Below are 17437 nucleotides of genomic sequence, written 5' to 3'. Positions count from 1 at the left end.
TATAACTACAGTCTGGGTCTAAGAGTGCTTTCTCCAAACCTCATCAGATCTCCATCCCGACCACATCCCAGATTTGAACACATACCCCCTGTCAACTCAGATCCTAAATCACCAGTATATTGATTCATCAATTCACCCATAATTTACCAAGTACCTACATTTTATGGGTCACTTTTCTGGGTGTTGGGGTGAGGAGCCCAAGGATGATTGAGATAAGACCTTTGCCTTCAAACATAGTGGTTAATATTGTGGCCTTGGGTGTCAGAGGCCTGGATTTCAGTTCTGGCTTCAACACTTATTAACTGTTAACTTAAGAAAGTGATAGGTTCCCTGAGCTTAAGTTTCTTCATTTTTAAGGAGTGAAGAACAGGGACTGCCACATCCAGAGACGTCGTGCTCATTCCAGGAGACTCTGCAGAGAGCCCTGAGCTCAGAGCCCAGCCCAACATGGAACACAATGTGAGTTAGGCAATTGTGTTTGTTGCTGTTCTCATCCTCCTGCCTTTCTGGACTTTGATGGAAAAAGAAAAAGAAGAAAAACAAAGAGAAAAAAGGAAGAAATTCTGTTTGCCATTTCCTACAGAGACAAGCTGAGGCAGAGCTACACCTTATTCATAATTTCAAAATCCTCAACCTCTAAAATCAAGTGTTTATCCAAGCTCAATTGGCAGCAAAACCTAACTTGTACTGACATAGGCTATTTACCGTCTTTAGTTATCTCATCTTCTTTGGATATTTACATGTTTTTCTCACATAAATATTAACGAGCTTGATTAGGAGTGCTGCTGCCGACACCACAGTAAATGTTATGATGGATGTATTTTGCATATTACTACCTCTCCAAGGTCCAAATTAAATTTGATCCAAAACACACGTGGCCCCGACAATGTTGTGTAAAGGACTGTGCCCCTGAACTTATCAGGTCAGCTGAACTGCAGCCAAGCCTGAGGCCACGGTGGCAGGTGACCTTGTTCAAGCCACTTAACATCTCTGGAATGAGTTAGTCTGTATGACAAATGGAAACAGCCTCAGAAGCTTGCTGTGGAGAGCCAACTAGAGAATATGCAGCAAATGATTTAAAATAGAACCCGATATTGCTAGACAACATATTGCTTTCTTAAGGTTTATTATTTTTAAGCATTAAAAAATATTTCATTAATAAGTAGCCTATCCACTCTCTGCCCATCATTTCAATTGAAGAAGTTTGCATGTTGGGGCCTTTAAGAAAAGAAATGCTTCTAAGATGATTTGCTTCTCCTGACATATGACTGTCACTTGGGTGAGTACATAAGTTAAATATTCATTCAACTAATGCTCATTGTTCATCCATTGCAAACAATGATCTGGGTTCTAAACCCAAAAGTTGACTCAGCCATGAGGCCTGTCCATTGTCAATACTTGGTGCTAAGTTCTGAAGAGAAGGGGTGTTCATAGGTGTGGGGAGAAACAGGGCTTGCAAAGTTCTCACAAAAGATATGAACCGAAGTCCAAATCTCTCACTAGGCTCCCTGTACATCATTTCTTCCCCTGCCCCTCCAGGCCCATGGGGGGGTCCCGCGACCTGCTGTTATTGGTCCTGGGAGCCACAGCATCTCTTGCCCCACCTGTACCTCTGTCAATAGCCCTTTCCTCAAATTTTCTTCAAATTCCCAATTAGCATATTCTGTTTCTTTAGAATATTATGATATGGCTGGTTCTTGGAAGTGCACAATACTTGAGGTCACTAGAAAATCTGATTAGTTTGTACAAGGAGGGTGAAGAAGGGAAGAAGTCAAAAAACAAGACAAATATGGCAAAATTGTAATGCACTAAAAATGACCAGGAGCCATGATTTATCTGTAACCAGCTCATTGCAACAGAGCACAGGGTCAGGAAGGAAGATTTCAAGCTGGTAGTCAGGTGCTATAGGTCCAGTCTAGTCCTGGGACCTTGGGTAAGTCCCATCACCTCTCTGTATCTTAGGATCCTTCTCAATTAAAAAAAAATTCTACTAAATTCCCATGTATTTTACGAGGACTCATTTAAAAGGCAAACAGTTATATAAAGTCAAGTAATACATCATGTATTGCAATTACACGGTTATTACTTTATCAGCAGAGTTAGAAAACAGAAAATTACCTAAACACATATTAATATAAATGTCAGAGAAATCCATATCCTTTTGTACCTTGGTTTTGCTTTAAAAACTTTAATGCCGATCTTCCTGTTGCTATTATTTTCTCTCTTAGCTCTGTTCTCCTTCCTGTCCCAAGGCCACGTCCCATGAACATCAGCAAACCCCGACTACTACAAGCTAAGTCATGCCAAAGACCTCACCTGTGTTCTTGCATGGTATTTATTTACACCTTTGTACACCTCTGCTTCTTACACATGCCATTTCCCTTGGCTCGGGATGTTCTTCCATCCACGTTCTAAGCTTCTAAAACCTACCTATCAACTAAGACTCAGTTAATCCTTCCATTTCATCAAGCTGCCTCTGCCTGCCCTCCTCTTCTGTCTTTCTGCAGATGTTCGTACAGATCTTCATTAATCTTAACACCTTGCCCTCCCATTGTGCAGTTGTCTGTCTGACTTACCCTGAGATCCATGGAGTTGGGACTGGTTGATCAACTGGACCCACATTGGTGGTCTCTTCAGTCCCCCCCCCCACCACTCCCTGCCCAGAGTCTCAACCTGCCTCTGCTCCCCAGCGCTGCTTCCACCCACCTGCCCTGGGCTTTCTCCAACAACATCACACCTGCACAGGTAGATGCAGTCTCTCTAGACCCCACCTTCTTGCTGCAACCCTAAAGCAGACCCTACAGGGTGACCTAACAATAAAAATCATGAACATTTACTGAACATGAAACAAGCACTATGCTAAGTGACTATTTTTAATTATATGATAGCATTTATTATTTTGCCAAGCTCTGCCTGGGAGACAGCTACCAATGTGCTCTGTGGTTATGTTGCTGAGATCCTAAGATACAGCTACAGAATAAAAAGAATAAAGGAAAACAAAAGGTCTAATGATCACAGAGAGGGGACAGCAGAAGCCACTTTGCTGCTCTACCATTTCTGGCACCTTCGTTTTCCTTCCTTCCAAGAGGCTGTCAGTTTCCCCAGGTCCCAGAGGTCGTCCTGCTCTAAGAGGGAGGAAGCGGAAGCCCCTGAGCACTGCAGCTCGGCCTGGGCTGGGCTCCGCACATCCAGGGGCCTTGACAAATCCTCAGGGGGGTTGTCAGTCTGTTCCTCCCCACACACACCTGCTGCTTCAAGCACATGCAACTATTTTATATGCTCCCCAATTCAGGAAAAGTTATGCCCAATTTTATTTCCTCTGAAAATACGGAGTGGCCATATATTTAGTCACATAACATCGAGAATTCTCCCATTGCCTTCTTAATTTTGATCATGAACAACGACATCACTATTAGGGAGAAGCACATTAGCCTACCATGACCTCAATTAGTGCAAGCTTAGGGTGCTTAAACAGGTCACCTGTTTGAATAGAGGGAAAATCATGAAGCAAAGACATTTAATATAGATACACTGTTTCTGGAGACCCACATTTTCATATACTGAATATTATTAAAAGCAAGGCTTTTACATTAAATTTTGGAATAATATACTCCATGGTTATGCTGCTTAGATCCCAAAGATGCAGGTGTGGAATAAAAGGAAAACATGGAAAAATGAAAGGCCTCCTACTGTTAGCCGAATGGTCTCTGGGATTGGAATAATACTTCCAGCCACAGCAGCATTACGGATTCCAAAAGTGCCGACTTTTTACAAACTCAGGTGGGGTGGGTGGTGATACGCTGTGTAAAAGTGCTAGCTGGCTCAGAAAGTGGCTTGAGAAATGATGAGGGATGATATTGAAGGCACTTAAGAACTTTAAAAAAATGTTTTTGTAAATCTATGCAAGTGCAAAAGTAGTAGCATAATTTTACAATAGCACTTTGATTTATGTGAGTTTGAATATGTATGTCAAATTAAAGCCAAAAAATATAAACATTGTAATGTCAGTAATTAACTGTTTCACCCACATTTTTTAAAGTTGATGCATTTGAGCTAGTCAAATCATTTTCACTGGGCGTGGGCTTGTTTACAGTCCATGCTCTTCTCTGAACACATTCTGCCTCATCCCTCAGAGTCTTTTTGCATGTCAGCATCCCTACCAAGGACTCCTGCCTCACCTTTTTCCCTAATAACTGCTTTGTGCACTTTAAAGTTAAGACAAAGATCCTTCAAGAAGCCACCCATAATAAAACCAAGCTGGGTTAGAGAGTCTCTTCTGAGCTCATGTGTGCTCTGAGCTTCCCTCTCTCCTAGCACTGGTCTGCTTTTTCCTGGTTATATGTCTGTTTTCCCCTCTGGACCCTGAGCTATAGGAGGACTGGGAACACATCACATGTATTATTGTCGTCCCACAGTCCACCTTAAAACCCTACACATAGTAGGAAGCTTAGTAGATGTGCAGTGAATGAAATAATGAATACATTGGTATTCAATACACAAATGAGTAAATGAATGAATAATTCAGTGTAAAGGGAACATCAGGGAACATCCCAGCCCACTCAGGAAATTTCTCTTAAGAACACTTCTTCATGGGAAAAGCCATCTTTTCTAAATTGTGGGTACAAGTGAATGGAGGAAGAGACTGGCTGGTATTTTCCAAGAGTTTCCCTGTTCCTCCTGGGTGCACTGCCAGATGACATAGCCTGGCCCCCGTGTCGTGACTGTCAATGGGTGTTGCTGAAATGAATGCCCGATCTCCAGGCCTGGCCCATAAAACCTTCTCACAAGGTTCTCCACTCTCTTTTCCCTCGTTTATCATTGCACAGCTAGGATTTGGTAGAAGATTCTGAAACCTCAGAGGATGAAAGAGCCCCTGGATTAGTCTGAGTCCCTGAGTGGCTGTGTGGATCAGAACACCCCATATCAAGACCCCCGTTAGACCCAGTGTGAATGAGATATAAGCTCTTATTGCATTAAGCCTCTGAAATTTGGGATCATCTATTACCACAATTAGACTAATAATACAAGACTGCCTGTACCTATTGCTCTGTGGGTCGAAAGCCAGCATCTTTTGCAACTTCATTTGATCAACAAGTATTTACTATACACTGTGTGGCAACTACTTCAATATAACAGTTAAAAGTCACAGAACCTTTATTCAAATAGAATGCAATGAGCCAAGAAATGTGTAAGTGGATTGAGGTAACCAGAGATGCCTACAATACAATTTCCATGGCTCCCTTGGGCCTAAGCTGCAAGCCATGGCATCCACAGTTGGCTTGGGCATGCACTTACCTTGGTTCCAAGGGGTCCAGGCAGTCCAGGTGATCCACGTAGTCCCTGGGGAAATAAGCAATACCAGGACCATCATGGAACTGTGGGTGAGCACTGACCAGATGCCTGGCGGTGTGTTTCCTCCGACGGGGGCACCCAGAGATGGACGGGGCTCTCGCTATGGCCGGACTTGCACAAAAGAAACAGACTCTGGTTTTAAGCCACAAGATCCTGGGTCTGAATTCTGACTCCGCCACCTACCACCTCTGTGTGGCCTTGAGTGAAGCTCTCAGGCTATCCCAGTTTGCTTTCCCATTCAAGAGCCTTATTTTACAGGGCCCACGAGGCCAGGTTTCAAAGTAGAACTCACCTAATTCCCAAACCTGCTCTCTCTCTTCTTTGCCACGCTATCTAGGTCTGAGGGTAGGTCACGAGGGGGGTCGTCACTTCCACGCTGAAGGGTTTTGCTGGGTACAGCACTCAGGGCCAGCATTAGACGTGCAATTCCACTCTTGGAAGCGTTGGCTGAGAGAGCCAGGAGCCCTCCTCTACGTGCACACCCAGGACTGCTCTGAGCTGAGTTTGTATGTTTACAGGACTGTCTGCCCACTAGAATGTGAATGTCTTGGGGGCACAGACCGACTGATGTGTCTCTACATCCCCAGCACCTGCCCCAGGCCCCGAAGCTGTGAGGCACCTCCCTAGAGCACGCTGTGCGCCCCACACACCACCCCCTCCCAGCCAGGCCCACTTTGCTGGCTCTGACGCAATTTCTGCAGTTTGACAGTTACACTATTTTTCCCTTTTTCGTTTCTAATTTTAGCCTGGCTCCTGCAGGCACAAGACCCCCGACCTGCCACTCACCGGCTCTCCGTCCTTCCCTTTTCCAGGTGGCCCAGGGAGCCCTGGAGCCCCAGGATCTCCCCTGGGGCCAGCTGGCCCGGGGCGCCCTTCTTCACCCGCTGCTCCCTGGGAAGAAAGGAGACGTTCCCGGGATCAGTGACACGCACAGTTAAGCCTTTCCACACTGAACCAGCTGGTGGGCTGGCAGGTCTCCTGGACTGCCCTGATGATGCTAGAAAGCCCTTCCCTTCCAGGGGCACACAAATGGAGGGGTGAATTGTCTCCTCCAAAACTCACATGTTGAAGTCCTAACCCTGGCACTGCAATGCACAGATGTAATCAGCTCAGTTAGGACGATGTCATGCTGGAGTTTGACACTCCCAGGGGCCTAATCCAATATGACTGGTGTCATTTAAGGAAGGGGACATTTGGACACAGACAGGCATAGAGGGAAGATGTGAAAACACGGGAACAAGATGCCATCAATAAGCCAAGGAGAAAAGCCTGGAACAGAACTTTGCCCCACAGCCCTCAGAAGGAACCAACCTGCCAGCGCCTTGACTTAGGGCTTGTGGCCTCCAGAACTGTGAGAAAGTATATTTGTGATGTTTAGGCGACCAGTGTGTGAAGCTTTGTTACAGTGGCCTTAGCAAATTAATCCAATGAGGAATATGGAAATGGGAAGGACATTAGTGACCACTTTCCACCCAGTGTGGGGAACGACCTGGTCTGGGTCTAAGACAAGCCTCCCTTTCTGCTTGAATGCCTCTGGGAGCAGAGAGCTCACCACCCCTCCAGGCTCTTCACTCCTTGATCAGGTGGGGCTATCATATAGCACTTATTTACATTCAGCCTAGAAAGCCCTCTCTGAAATCTTCCCAGCAATTGACAATTTGTTCCTTGGAACTGTGTAGACAAAAAGCCAATCCTTCTTTACAGAGAGGTCTTCAATGATAAGATGACAGTTCAGGCCTCCTAAGGAGGTGGGGGTCTGGGCCAGGGTGGCGGGGGAGAGAATGCACAACGCATACTCCAAGATCTGCTCAGGGAGCCAGGTTTTGAGCTTGCTCCAGGCCAATGCTCACCTCTTCTAGCCACAAAGCTACAAGCAGCCCCCTTGTTGCAGCCCTGGCTGTGGAACACTGGGTTGAACCCCATGAATCAGGGGGACTCCTCCCAGATCAGCCAGGGCTCCTTTGGGCCTAAGCTGCCATCTGAATGTCCCCAGACACTCTGTGATAGAGCCGAGGGCAGGTGAGATGAACCAAGGACAGGCAAAGTGAGGGATGAGGAGGGCCCCTCTCCAACCCCAAAGCAGGACCAGCTTCCCCAAGCCCCAGGCCAGCCACTGGACCTGGAGCCAGAGAGAAAGAGCCATGCTGTGACATCAGGGATTTTCATCACTTGCAGAGCACTGCAAGTTCCCTTACAAGCGAAGTTCCGGCCTCGGCCCTCAGCCTGGCGTCTGCTCCGCCAAGGAAAGGTGTTTGGCTCCCTCTAGAGGTTCAATGTGCCAACAGCACGCTGGCTTTTTGGTTCTACAATGTACACCTGGCCCTGGTGAAATCTCTAACACCTGGGCCATCCCCTTCTAGATTGCCAACGCCCTACTCATAATGTGCCATCCTTCAGAGACGCGGTATATAATCAAAGAATAGTACAATGGTCCAGGGTTTGTTCTCTTGCTTAATTTAGGCAGTCTAAGGTGGCATTATATTTTTTTCAAAAAAAATTTTGCACCTGCATCACATGAAGCCTATTATTAATCTTATGTTCAACTAACACTCCAAAAACCCAAGATATTTTCCACAGGTTGGTTGATCATTGTTCTCTGCAACAAATCCTTTTTTTATCTGAGACATGTGTTTTGAAATTGAGCCTTCCTGCCAAAGGGTAAACTACCATCTACAGTTGTTAAATTATACAAAAATATAAAAGACACAGCGATCGCTCCTTTAAAAGTTTCCGGGCAAAGTAGACTTGAAAGAATTTGTATTAAGAGGTTTGGACACTCGTGTGCAAGGGGAACTCTGCAGACAACCTGACAGGAGTGGACGGGACACGAGGCACCTGTCCATGCCTGTGCACGAGGTTTGCTCAAGCAGGCAGGGCAGGGCCACCATCACACCCTCATCACCTGCGCTCTGCTGAGCCCTTGCACGCACCTTCCCAATGCTCCGGCTGATCTGCACAGCCTGTGATCAACCGGTGCTGTCTATTTAGATTGGGGTTTTTCAACCTTGGCACTATTGACATTCAGGGAGGCTAATTCCTGGTGGGAGGACGTCCTGTGCATTGTTGGGTTATTAGCACAATCCCTGGTCTCTACCCACCAGACGCCAGGAGCTCCCCCCAGTGGCCACAACCAAAATATCTTCAGACATGTCCCTGGTGGGAGGGGCAAATCACCCCCAGGTGAGAACTTTTATCACCCTACTTTAGAGCCATACAACTAGGACGTGGGAGCTGGCCTTTGACTCGGGTCTGAATCCCAGGAATCTCACCTGAATCATTCAAATAAATACCTCCGACCTCCTGAGCACTGGCTCAGTATCACCAATAAACCTCAGAGCCACTTTCTAAAGTGCTAGGTCAGAGGGATTTGAAAGGGTGTGGATTCTCCTCCTCTGCCCCTGGGATTTATTTATTTTTTTTTAATCAGGGCGAGGGTGTCATGTCTTCTTAGAAGTAATTAAAGCTCTCATAGCTTGGGAAGGTTTAGCTGTGCAAGCACAGGTGTGGAGTGGATAAGCTGGCACGTTGAATTGAGAGAAGGCAGGAATTGGAGTCAGACAGACCTAATAATGAAAATCAAGATGCAAATTAATTAGCACCTCAGAGCCTCATTCTGCACATCTGCCAAATGGGCATTCATCTGACTCACAGGTCTGCTGTGAGCATTAAAGGAGGGACAAGAAGGCAGGGTCGCCTCTCTCCCTCCTACTTTGGAAGCCCCTTCTGACTCCTGGGTCCTAAGCCAGGCCTGGGCAGCATGAGCTCCCCCTTCATTGTCCCTAAGAAGCTGAGAATAGATGGCTGTGTGCTGAGACATCGCACTGGCCTTACCTTCTCACCACGCTCCCCATCTTTCCCAGGGGGTCCTCTGAGGCCAGGGGGGCCCTGAAGAAAGGAAGGTTATTAACGTGAATGAAACACCCAGGGAGGACGGGGACGACCTTTCAAACACAGGCTTAGCATGGGAGCATCTGCTCCAACCATGTCTTTAGAGTCCCCCAGAGGTCGACTCTGGGACAAGGTTCAAGTCTAAGTATTCCACGGATACACCAGAAGGGAAACAGGGAAGCACAAAGCGGGAGAACAGGCAGCTGGAAACATCTGTGAGCCACGGGAGCTGAGTCGTGCTGGGGACTCTGGGGGCCTGTGCAGGACACGCCCTCAGAGTCACCGCAACTGAGGAAGAAGGAACTGAGCTGCTTCTGTGCCCATCGGTTCAGGGCTGCTTCTGGTGGCGCTACTGGCCACCTGCCATGTGGCTGCACAACATGCTCTCCGGCTGTGGAAGTCGGCGCATGCACTGCACCAGAAAGGGTGAGGCTATCGGGCAAGGTCCCAGTAGCATCTACTGTAAGCACTTATTGCATGACACAGTCTCCCCGTGCCTCAGTTTACCCCTATGTAAAATGGAGGCAATAATATTTTTCTAACATGGTTGTTGTGAGGATTAAATTAATTAACACATGTAACTTGCTTAGAACAGTGCCTGGCATGTATAAATACTCAGTCCTCTAAGCTACTATGATTATCACCTGTGAAGCTTTGATGAATGAATGGGACAGACCTAAATCTATTGTGGAGGATAAATTCTCTGCTGCCCTTGACAAGATGTCATGGGGTGTCTTCCTGAACAATGTTCAAGTCTAAATGAATGTTTACAGAGACTCTTAAAGCCAGTCCGTTAGCAGAGACACCTTGGGCCTCAACATGGGAGAGGCAGGATCTCAGCATGTCAAGGGCAGCGGGACCCTAATGGGGAACCAGCCCAGCCACTGTCTCCATTTCACAGACCAGCAAGCTGAGGCTTCCAGGAATGGCTTGCCGAGGTTGTAAACCCAGTCCTGGAAGAACTGGGGTTAAAATCCAGGTATCCTCACAGCCAGTTAGGGTACCTTAGACTTCTTTAGGTTCATTTTGTTCCTTCCAAGGCAAACTTCTGATTCCAGCATCAGTGAAAGTGCAGACTTCCTGCAGTTACCACAACTCCATCTACCACCCGCAGCTCTGACGAGCCCCTCAGAGCCTCAGCTTTGCTAACTGTCTGCGTGGCCTTTGTCAGGACGTCAGTGTATGCATCTGTGAAATGGGCGTAAGGATGCCTGCACCTCTGGGTTTTGGGATAACCAAGTCAGCCCGGTGGGGAGTGCTGCAGGCCCACACCCAGTGCTGTGTCTTTGTCCTGTCTCCATTACTCACCACACTTCCTGGGGGGCCACTCGGGCCAGGGGGACCGACAAGTCCAGGAGCACCCTGTTCAGAGACAATTTAGAAAGGCCAAATGTACTGATGGCAAGTAGTTGTCCCCAGTCTCCAAACCCACCTCGTATTCAGCTCCCTGTGATGTGAAGGGATGTTTCTAACCTGACACCCCACAGACAGGAACCCTCCCCTCTGCAGTGAGTGGGCTCCTGGCACAGATGGGGTAGCGGGGCAGAAGGACTCTGGGAAGGTCCTTAGGACGAAGCAGAGAGTGGGGGTGTTGCGGGTGGACAGTGAGGAAGGCCAGGTCCTGACCACAGACGAGGATCTCAGGGGAGGTTTGGCCTTTGTCCTGTGTGTGAGCAAACACTGTGAATGGAAGAGACTGTCCAGGGTGAGTTGTAGACACAATGCTCTGGTATAATGAGGAAGGCTGGTTGTAAGGGCCTGGACAAGCCTTGGGGAACAGAGAGACGATGAAGGCTGGGGTGGGTTGGCCAGAGCTTGGCCAGGAGCTTGGCCAAGAGCAGGCATCTTGGAGAAGGTGCAAGGAGGAAGGAGCAGGGCTTGGTGACCCCTGATGCTGGAGGGAGAGGAAGGAGGTCAGGGGAGAGCACTTCTGCATGGACTTGCAAACTGTTTTCAGTGTAGATCACGCCGAAGATGGTGCTACTCACAGAGAAGGCACCTGTGAGGGGAGCAGGTGTGTGTGTGTGCACCATCCATGTGCATGTGGAAGGAGATTCCTCTCACCAGCTGGGCACAGGGACAAAGCCTGGAAATGTCAGGAACATAGTGAGGCCAGAACCTGGCTCTGTGCTGGCCCTGGCCAGCCACCCAAATGCAGGTGTGTACTTTCTTGTCTGTGTCCCCTGGGCAGCCCAGAGCTGTGGGCCCAGGAGCAGACACTGGGCAGGGCCTCCCTCTCCCGGGGCCCCCCAAGGCCGGCGGGTCACCAGGACTCACAGGGTTTCCAGCTGCTCCGGGAGCCCCGTGCACGCCTTCCTGTCCCTTGGCACCCTGCACAGAAAACAAAAGTGGTGAGGTAAGCAGCCGCAGGCAATGCTGTCCTCACCCTCGTGGCAGGATTGTCTTGGGGACATCATGCTTGTCAGAATCAGTCAGTCCAACTGCAGGGACAGGGAGCAGGGTTAGAGGCTCAGACAGGCAGGACTGCCGGGGCACATGGCCGTCACTCCAACAGAATCGCCTCATAACCGCACAGAGCCTCCCAGAGAACCAAGGAAGATCCACCGAAGAAGCCAAAACTGAGAAAAACAACAAAATAAAATGCTAGTGCGCACCAGGTGTCATTTAAACCAGGGCTGCCAGTCCATGGCTGGGGAGCCGTTTCCTGCTCTGAAACCCTCTGGGAACCAAGCACTGCCCTGCGTGCTGAGTGCCAATGCCGTCCACGCCGTGCTGCCTGGGAGAAGGAGAGCCCGGCAGGAACCCGGAGCTCACCTAAGCCAACCCTTCTGTGACAGAGGCAGGGCCCCGGCCCTGGAGGCTGTGTCTGGGGCATGTTGTGAGGGCCACACGGCCCCTGCGGCACCCCCCCGTGTGGCAGTGGCAGTGCCCCCGGCGGGCACTCCCAAAATGCCAGGCGAGAGGGCCAGTGGGGCTGGCCTGAGGGACAGGAGGGACAGGAGGGTGGCGGGCGGGGATTTCCCAATCTCAAAGCCCACAGGTGAGACAGGGTTTCCTTACCGGTGGTCCCGTGGGTCCCCGAGGCCCTGATTCTCCAGGATGGCCCGGTGGTCCCTGCAATGAAACACGTCGTCAGTGAACTAGCTCATCGCCCCAGGTCTGAGTGGATGCAGCTGGGTGGAAACACATGACACGGGCATATGTGAGAGCCAGGGAGGGAAGCTCGCCGGGGCCCTGAGGAAGGAGAAGGGGGCCGCATTCGGGTCAGGGGGGCTCCTGTGGGTGGGCTGTGGGATCCCGACCTAGAGCTGTCGGCCCTTGGACTCCAGTCTCTGAGTAGCCAGCGGGGATGCAAGGGGTGCGGGGCACTCACCGGTTCTCCAGGCACACCCGGGTCGCCCTTCTCTCCTCTTGGCCCTTGTTCTCCCTGTTGATGAGAAGCACAGGGCACAGCAGACTGGAGAGTGGACCCCCCAATGTGCGTGCCCCCCAGCTCTGGCCACACAGGCCACCTCAAGTCCTGTCTGTGCACCTGACAGCCCCCCAAAGGTCGTCCCTCCCACCCGCCTTAGATTTTGACTTATTCCGACTGATCTTTCAGATCTAAGGTCTGAAATCACCTCTTTGGGGAAGCTGAACCCCAAATTGGGCCGTGCCCTACTGTGACAGACTCTCAGAACACAGTGCCTTTCTCCTCCTTGGCCCCACCTTCGTTGCAGTCATGCACTTAGCTGTGTGGTTTGATGCATATCCCCTCCAGCTCAGGGGCTGGCACCTGGCAGAGCATCAGTTTTTAATGATGGGAAGAATCCTGAGAGGAGGAAGGATCTTCCAGGCTCTGCCTAGCCCAAGTGCTTTCCTGATGCAGAAGCTGGGAGGGTGACTTGCCAAGGGGACCCGGCCCTTTGCGGGCAGGCTGGGGTTGAACACTAGACTCTGGGCAGCCAGAGCAGCATGTCTAACTTCGCTGAAGAAGAGATGAGATGCAGGCTGGAAAGGCAATGCCCTGAGCATGCCCAGGAAGGCATGACGCAGGGGTGGGGGCAGGCCCACTCCCTTCAGTTCCTAGCACACCTCCCAGGGAGATTGCAGAGACATGAGGTCCTCCTCCTGCAATTCACAGGGGATGGAGAGAAGGCGAGCCCACAGCTGGGCTCAGGGCACGCCTCGACAGGCTCGGGTGTGTGTCTTTCGAGAGGTGGAGAACTATCTTGCAGGAGAGGAGTGGGACAGTGGACCACAGTGGAAACAGCCTCAGCTTTAGAACTGTGCAGACTGGCCTGGAGCCCTGGCTCTGTGCCTCTCCGGCCACATAACCTTGGGTGAATAGGTATCCATGCTGACCTCAGGCTCTACATCTGCAAAATGAACAGGTAGTCTCCTTTTCACATAGGGGAAGGTCAGTGGCCAGAGAAGGTGCAACAGAGATGAGGCATCGGGGAGACTGGGCGGGTCTGTGGGGTTCTCCAGGATAGCAGGTAACAACCGATGCACATACATAACTGAGGCACGTATGTCCAGCAAGGCTGTGTGGAGCCGTTCTCCAGGGGCAGGACTTAGTACTGCCTAAAATTCCCATGGGCTGCTTAGGGAGACACGGGGCTCCCCTTCCACAGAGAGGCCCGAGGAGAGCTGGGATGAGCACCAGCCTTGAGTGCAGAGGGAGCCCTGCCGAGGTGGGGCTTTGCAGCAAAGTCCTCAGAGAGCAGGAGGTGTGGGGAGCACCCGGGACACACCCTGAAGGCAGATCCCAATGTCTACAGGGCCTGGCATGGGCTAGTCCTAACTCTTTACTTGGTGGAGAGGCTGGCAGAGAAAGGCACGAGCCATTTAGGGTTTCCTGATTCTGTGCTCTCTGTCCGTGCTTGGGCAAGTGTTGGGGACTTTGCCACAGTGGCTCCTGCCTGCCCTCCTCTCCTAAGCCTGTCTTTGACACCCCAGCTGACATCTGCATGGCCTTGGCTGGCTTCCTGACCCTCTTAGCATCATCTATTGAGTGGAATCTACATAGTCTACCTCGTAGAGTTGTGACCTGGATTAAACAAGATTGCTTTTGCAAAGTGATTTGTGGTGACACACAGGAGGTTTCAACAGACACCAGATCATCCCACCTCCTAGAATCTCCATGGCCAACGAGCTCAGGAAGAGGCATATCTAGCCCACTCCCCATGGACCATTATTTCTAGCATGTTTTCCTCCTAGGCAATTTTCCTTGGTGGGGATTTTCAAAACCCTTTGGTCCTCTGGTCATTGTCGATATAATCCATGAAGACAAAAGAACTCATGGGGTTGTTTCAGGTGATACCTGGGGAGAAGTCTGCACACTCTTTTTCTGCCAGTGTTGGAGAATGGGATTGCAGGTGGCAGGAAGACAAGCTGGGGACCAAGCCCTGGTGGGGTCAGGACAGAGGAGGAACTAAGATGCTCAAGGCACCCCTGCCTGGGAGGGACCTGCGAGCCAGGAGGCAGCTCCTTCATGGCAGAGGCTGTGCCAACAGTGACTGAATGAGCACGGCTGGCTTCTCTCTCCTTCCAATGGGCCCCAAGTGACCTCAGCCAAGTCAAATACCATCCCTAGGGCCTGGCCTCATGTCTGCAGGCTGCAGGCATTGTCTGGGCATCTTGTAAGACTCCCCAGCAGGTGAGGGCATGGAACCAGGCCTTCCCGAGACGGCTGCTTCTGAACCACTCGCTAGCCCCAGTTACAAAGCCCTTCTGTGTTCACCGCTGTAACTTCCCCAAGCCCTGGGCTGCCTGTCCTTCCTCCCTCCAGCTAAAGAATGGCTTCCTCTCCTACCTGACATCTCCAGACCCAGAGATCTGCACACCCTCTAATAGCCTACATAGCCATCACAAGGCCACCTACACATGTGCCACCGGACATCCCCACCAACCTGCTCCATCCTGGAGGAGGAAGCAAAAGGAGTTGAGCTTTCCCCGCCACCTCTTCTTCCCCTTTCTATTCTCCTTAATTATGCAGCACACTGTAATACCCCTCTGAATCTTTCTCTCCATTCCCTCTTCCTGCACAGCAGAGAATCAAAGGCACATGCTGGAGGACAGCAGGGAGAAGTCAAACCGAATAACACTTTCCAAATCCATCAATACAAACACAGTTGCCATGGCAACAAAGCCAGTACCAGAGAAACTCAGGCAATTGCCCATAATGAAACTTTCTTCCCCCCCATGGACACAATTTCCTTGCTTTGCATCTGAGAGTGGCTTCCTGGCTCCCACAAAGCTGCAGACCCCACAGGAAGGATGTCAGCGCTGAGAATCAAAGGGGAGGTTTGGTCAGGCCCCTGACCCCCCAGTGTGCGTGCGATGCTCTGGAAGTCATCGTTTTAGGGAGCAATTCCTTTGGGGAGAGGCCGGACATGCAGGCTGCTCTCAGGCCTGGGGTGCTGCGGGTGGACCTGCGGGAGGGAGAACTGCAGGTCCCAGGCAGAGGGAGCAGTAATAGAAAGAGGGGGTCCAGGATAGGTAGTGTGCCAGTAGCCTGCCTCCACGTGAGGGCGAGCCTTGCACTGCAGTAACAGGGAAGTCACCCCGGCCACCGCACCATGGCCAACAGAATAGCTCCTGAGTCCCACCTCCCAGGTAGGCCCTTTGCAAGCTGCTTGGCATCTCTGAGCCACACGGTCATCACCTGGGAAATGGACACAGGGGCCGCTCCCTAGGGGTACTCAGCGCTCTTTCCCTTCAGCCCCTCTCTGCAGAGAGGAGGGGTCCCCACGGTGGCAGACAGTCCAGAGACGTGCTGTGTACATCCCACAGTGAGTGCTCAGCTCTCTAAGAGCTGAGCAGAGTTCTAAGTGTTTTATGTAAAGAAAAGAGCAAATATATCATTATTTGCATTTCATCCTGAAAATGAGTTTTCATTGTCTCCGTTTTATAATTGAGAAAACAAGAGCTCAGAGGAGAAACAGGCTGGGAACTTTTTTCCCCCAAGGATGGGCGGGCAGTCGGGCACTGCCCCCTAGTGGCCCACAACTCAGTGACCGGGAGGGCTCCCTTCACATCCGGGCCTTCTCTCCTCCAGGGCGGGGACACAGCTGGGCCCCTGCACCTGTCCTTTCCTGTAGACACGCAGGCGTCCTCCCACAGCTTCTCCTGACGTCCACGCTGCCCTACGGTGCCTCCCACCTTCCCCGTTTCACCTCCCAAGCTCGAAATCCTTCCTTCTCCTTCTTCAATGATTTCAGCACGTGACTCAATCTCTCTACCTGCTTCATTCTTTTCTGTTATATAGAGGATTCTTTTAAACTTTTAAAACTGCACTACTTAATCCCAAACAGATGGAGACAGCAAGCGCTGAGACGTAGCTCCAGTCGGCCTCGCAGCTGCATGTGTTCTGCAGCCGCAGGTCAAGTCCATCCGAGAGCAAAAGAAACAAACGAACACACATTTTCTGGCCGCAGTGCTGCCAACAGCATAAAGAGATCCTGAAAACACTTATTTTCAGAAGAGTCATTCATGAAAAGAGGAGGAAAGGGGTTTCTAGAGGTTGCAGTGATGATAAGCTTTATTTTCTGTCAAGTGATTTAGGGTCTACAGGAAGTCAGCCAAGCGCCCCCTCCACCTGCCGCAGCCCAAGGTGGGTAAGAGCAGCCTGGGACCCAGGTCCTGCAAGATACGCCCGTCTCTGGCCTCCTCCACTGCCAGCATCCACGGGGAATGTCTATGCCACCCTCTGACTATTTAATGTTCTGGTATCTCAAATAACTCGGTTGGCCTCAAAACCGCCAGCAGCTCCTTATGGCCTGAAGAATTAACTTTACACAGAGAGAGGTCTGGCCTTTGCCCTCAGCTACTGGGAGGTGACCTCCAGCCCCCTGGACCATCCTGCCTGACCTTGGAGCCAGTGCCTTGCAAGGCCCTGTTCCCATCTGTTGCCGTGACAAGGTCTGGAAGCCCAGATGCCTGACGGTGACTGGCATGATAGGATCAAAAGTTGTCAAACCACCTAGTCCTGGCTCCCAGACCATGCTGGACATCACCAGCCAGGCTGAGGGACACCTGGAAGGGACCAAGGAGCCTCTGCTACTTACTGGCATTCTTGGGTGTGGTGTGAACAGGGGTGTCTGAAAAGGAAACCACAGAAATTAGAAAGATGGGAACCAATGGACCCTGATGTTTCATTTTAAAACCTGCCTCTGAGAGATTTACCAAGTGAAAGAACACAGCCCCAAAGTCTCCTTTAACTATTATTAGTTTTCACAATTAGAATCATATC

At 50.5% G+C, this 17437-nt stretch overlaps 1 protein-coding gene across 1 annotated transcript in view; it reads right to left on the bottom strand.

The window, feature by feature from the left end:
- Positions 1-17437, bottom strand: part of COL22A1 (collagen type XXII alpha 1 chain) — a 253599-nt gene that overhangs the window by 77624 nt on the left and 158538 nt on the right. Inside the window, exons 32-39 of the mRNA XM_045561068.1 lie at positions 17253-17285; positions 12575-12628; positions 12262-12315; positions 11518-11571; positions 10549-10602; positions 9184-9237; positions 6139-6243; positions 5296-5340 (exon numbers count right to left, since the gene is read on the bottom strand). Of these exons, the coding sequence (XP_045417024.1) occupies positions 5296-5340; positions 6139-6243; positions 9184-9237; positions 10549-10602; positions 11518-11571; positions 12262-12315; positions 12575-12628; positions 17253-17285 (453 nt within the window). The remainder of the gene's footprint in view (positions 1-5295; positions 5341-6138; positions 6244-9183; positions 9238-10548; positions 10603-11517; positions 11572-12261; positions 12316-12574; positions 12629-17252; positions 17286-17437) is intronic.

This window comes from Lemur catta, chromosome 9, assembly GCF_020740605.2.
Source record: "Lemur catta isolate mLemCat1 chromosome 9, mLemCat1.pri, whole genome shotgun sequence".
Taxonomy (NCBI): domain Eukaryota; kingdom Metazoa; phylum Chordata; class Mammalia; order Primates; family Lemuridae; genus Lemur; species Lemur catta.
This window is presented reverse-complemented; position numbering and strand designations above follow the sequence as displayed.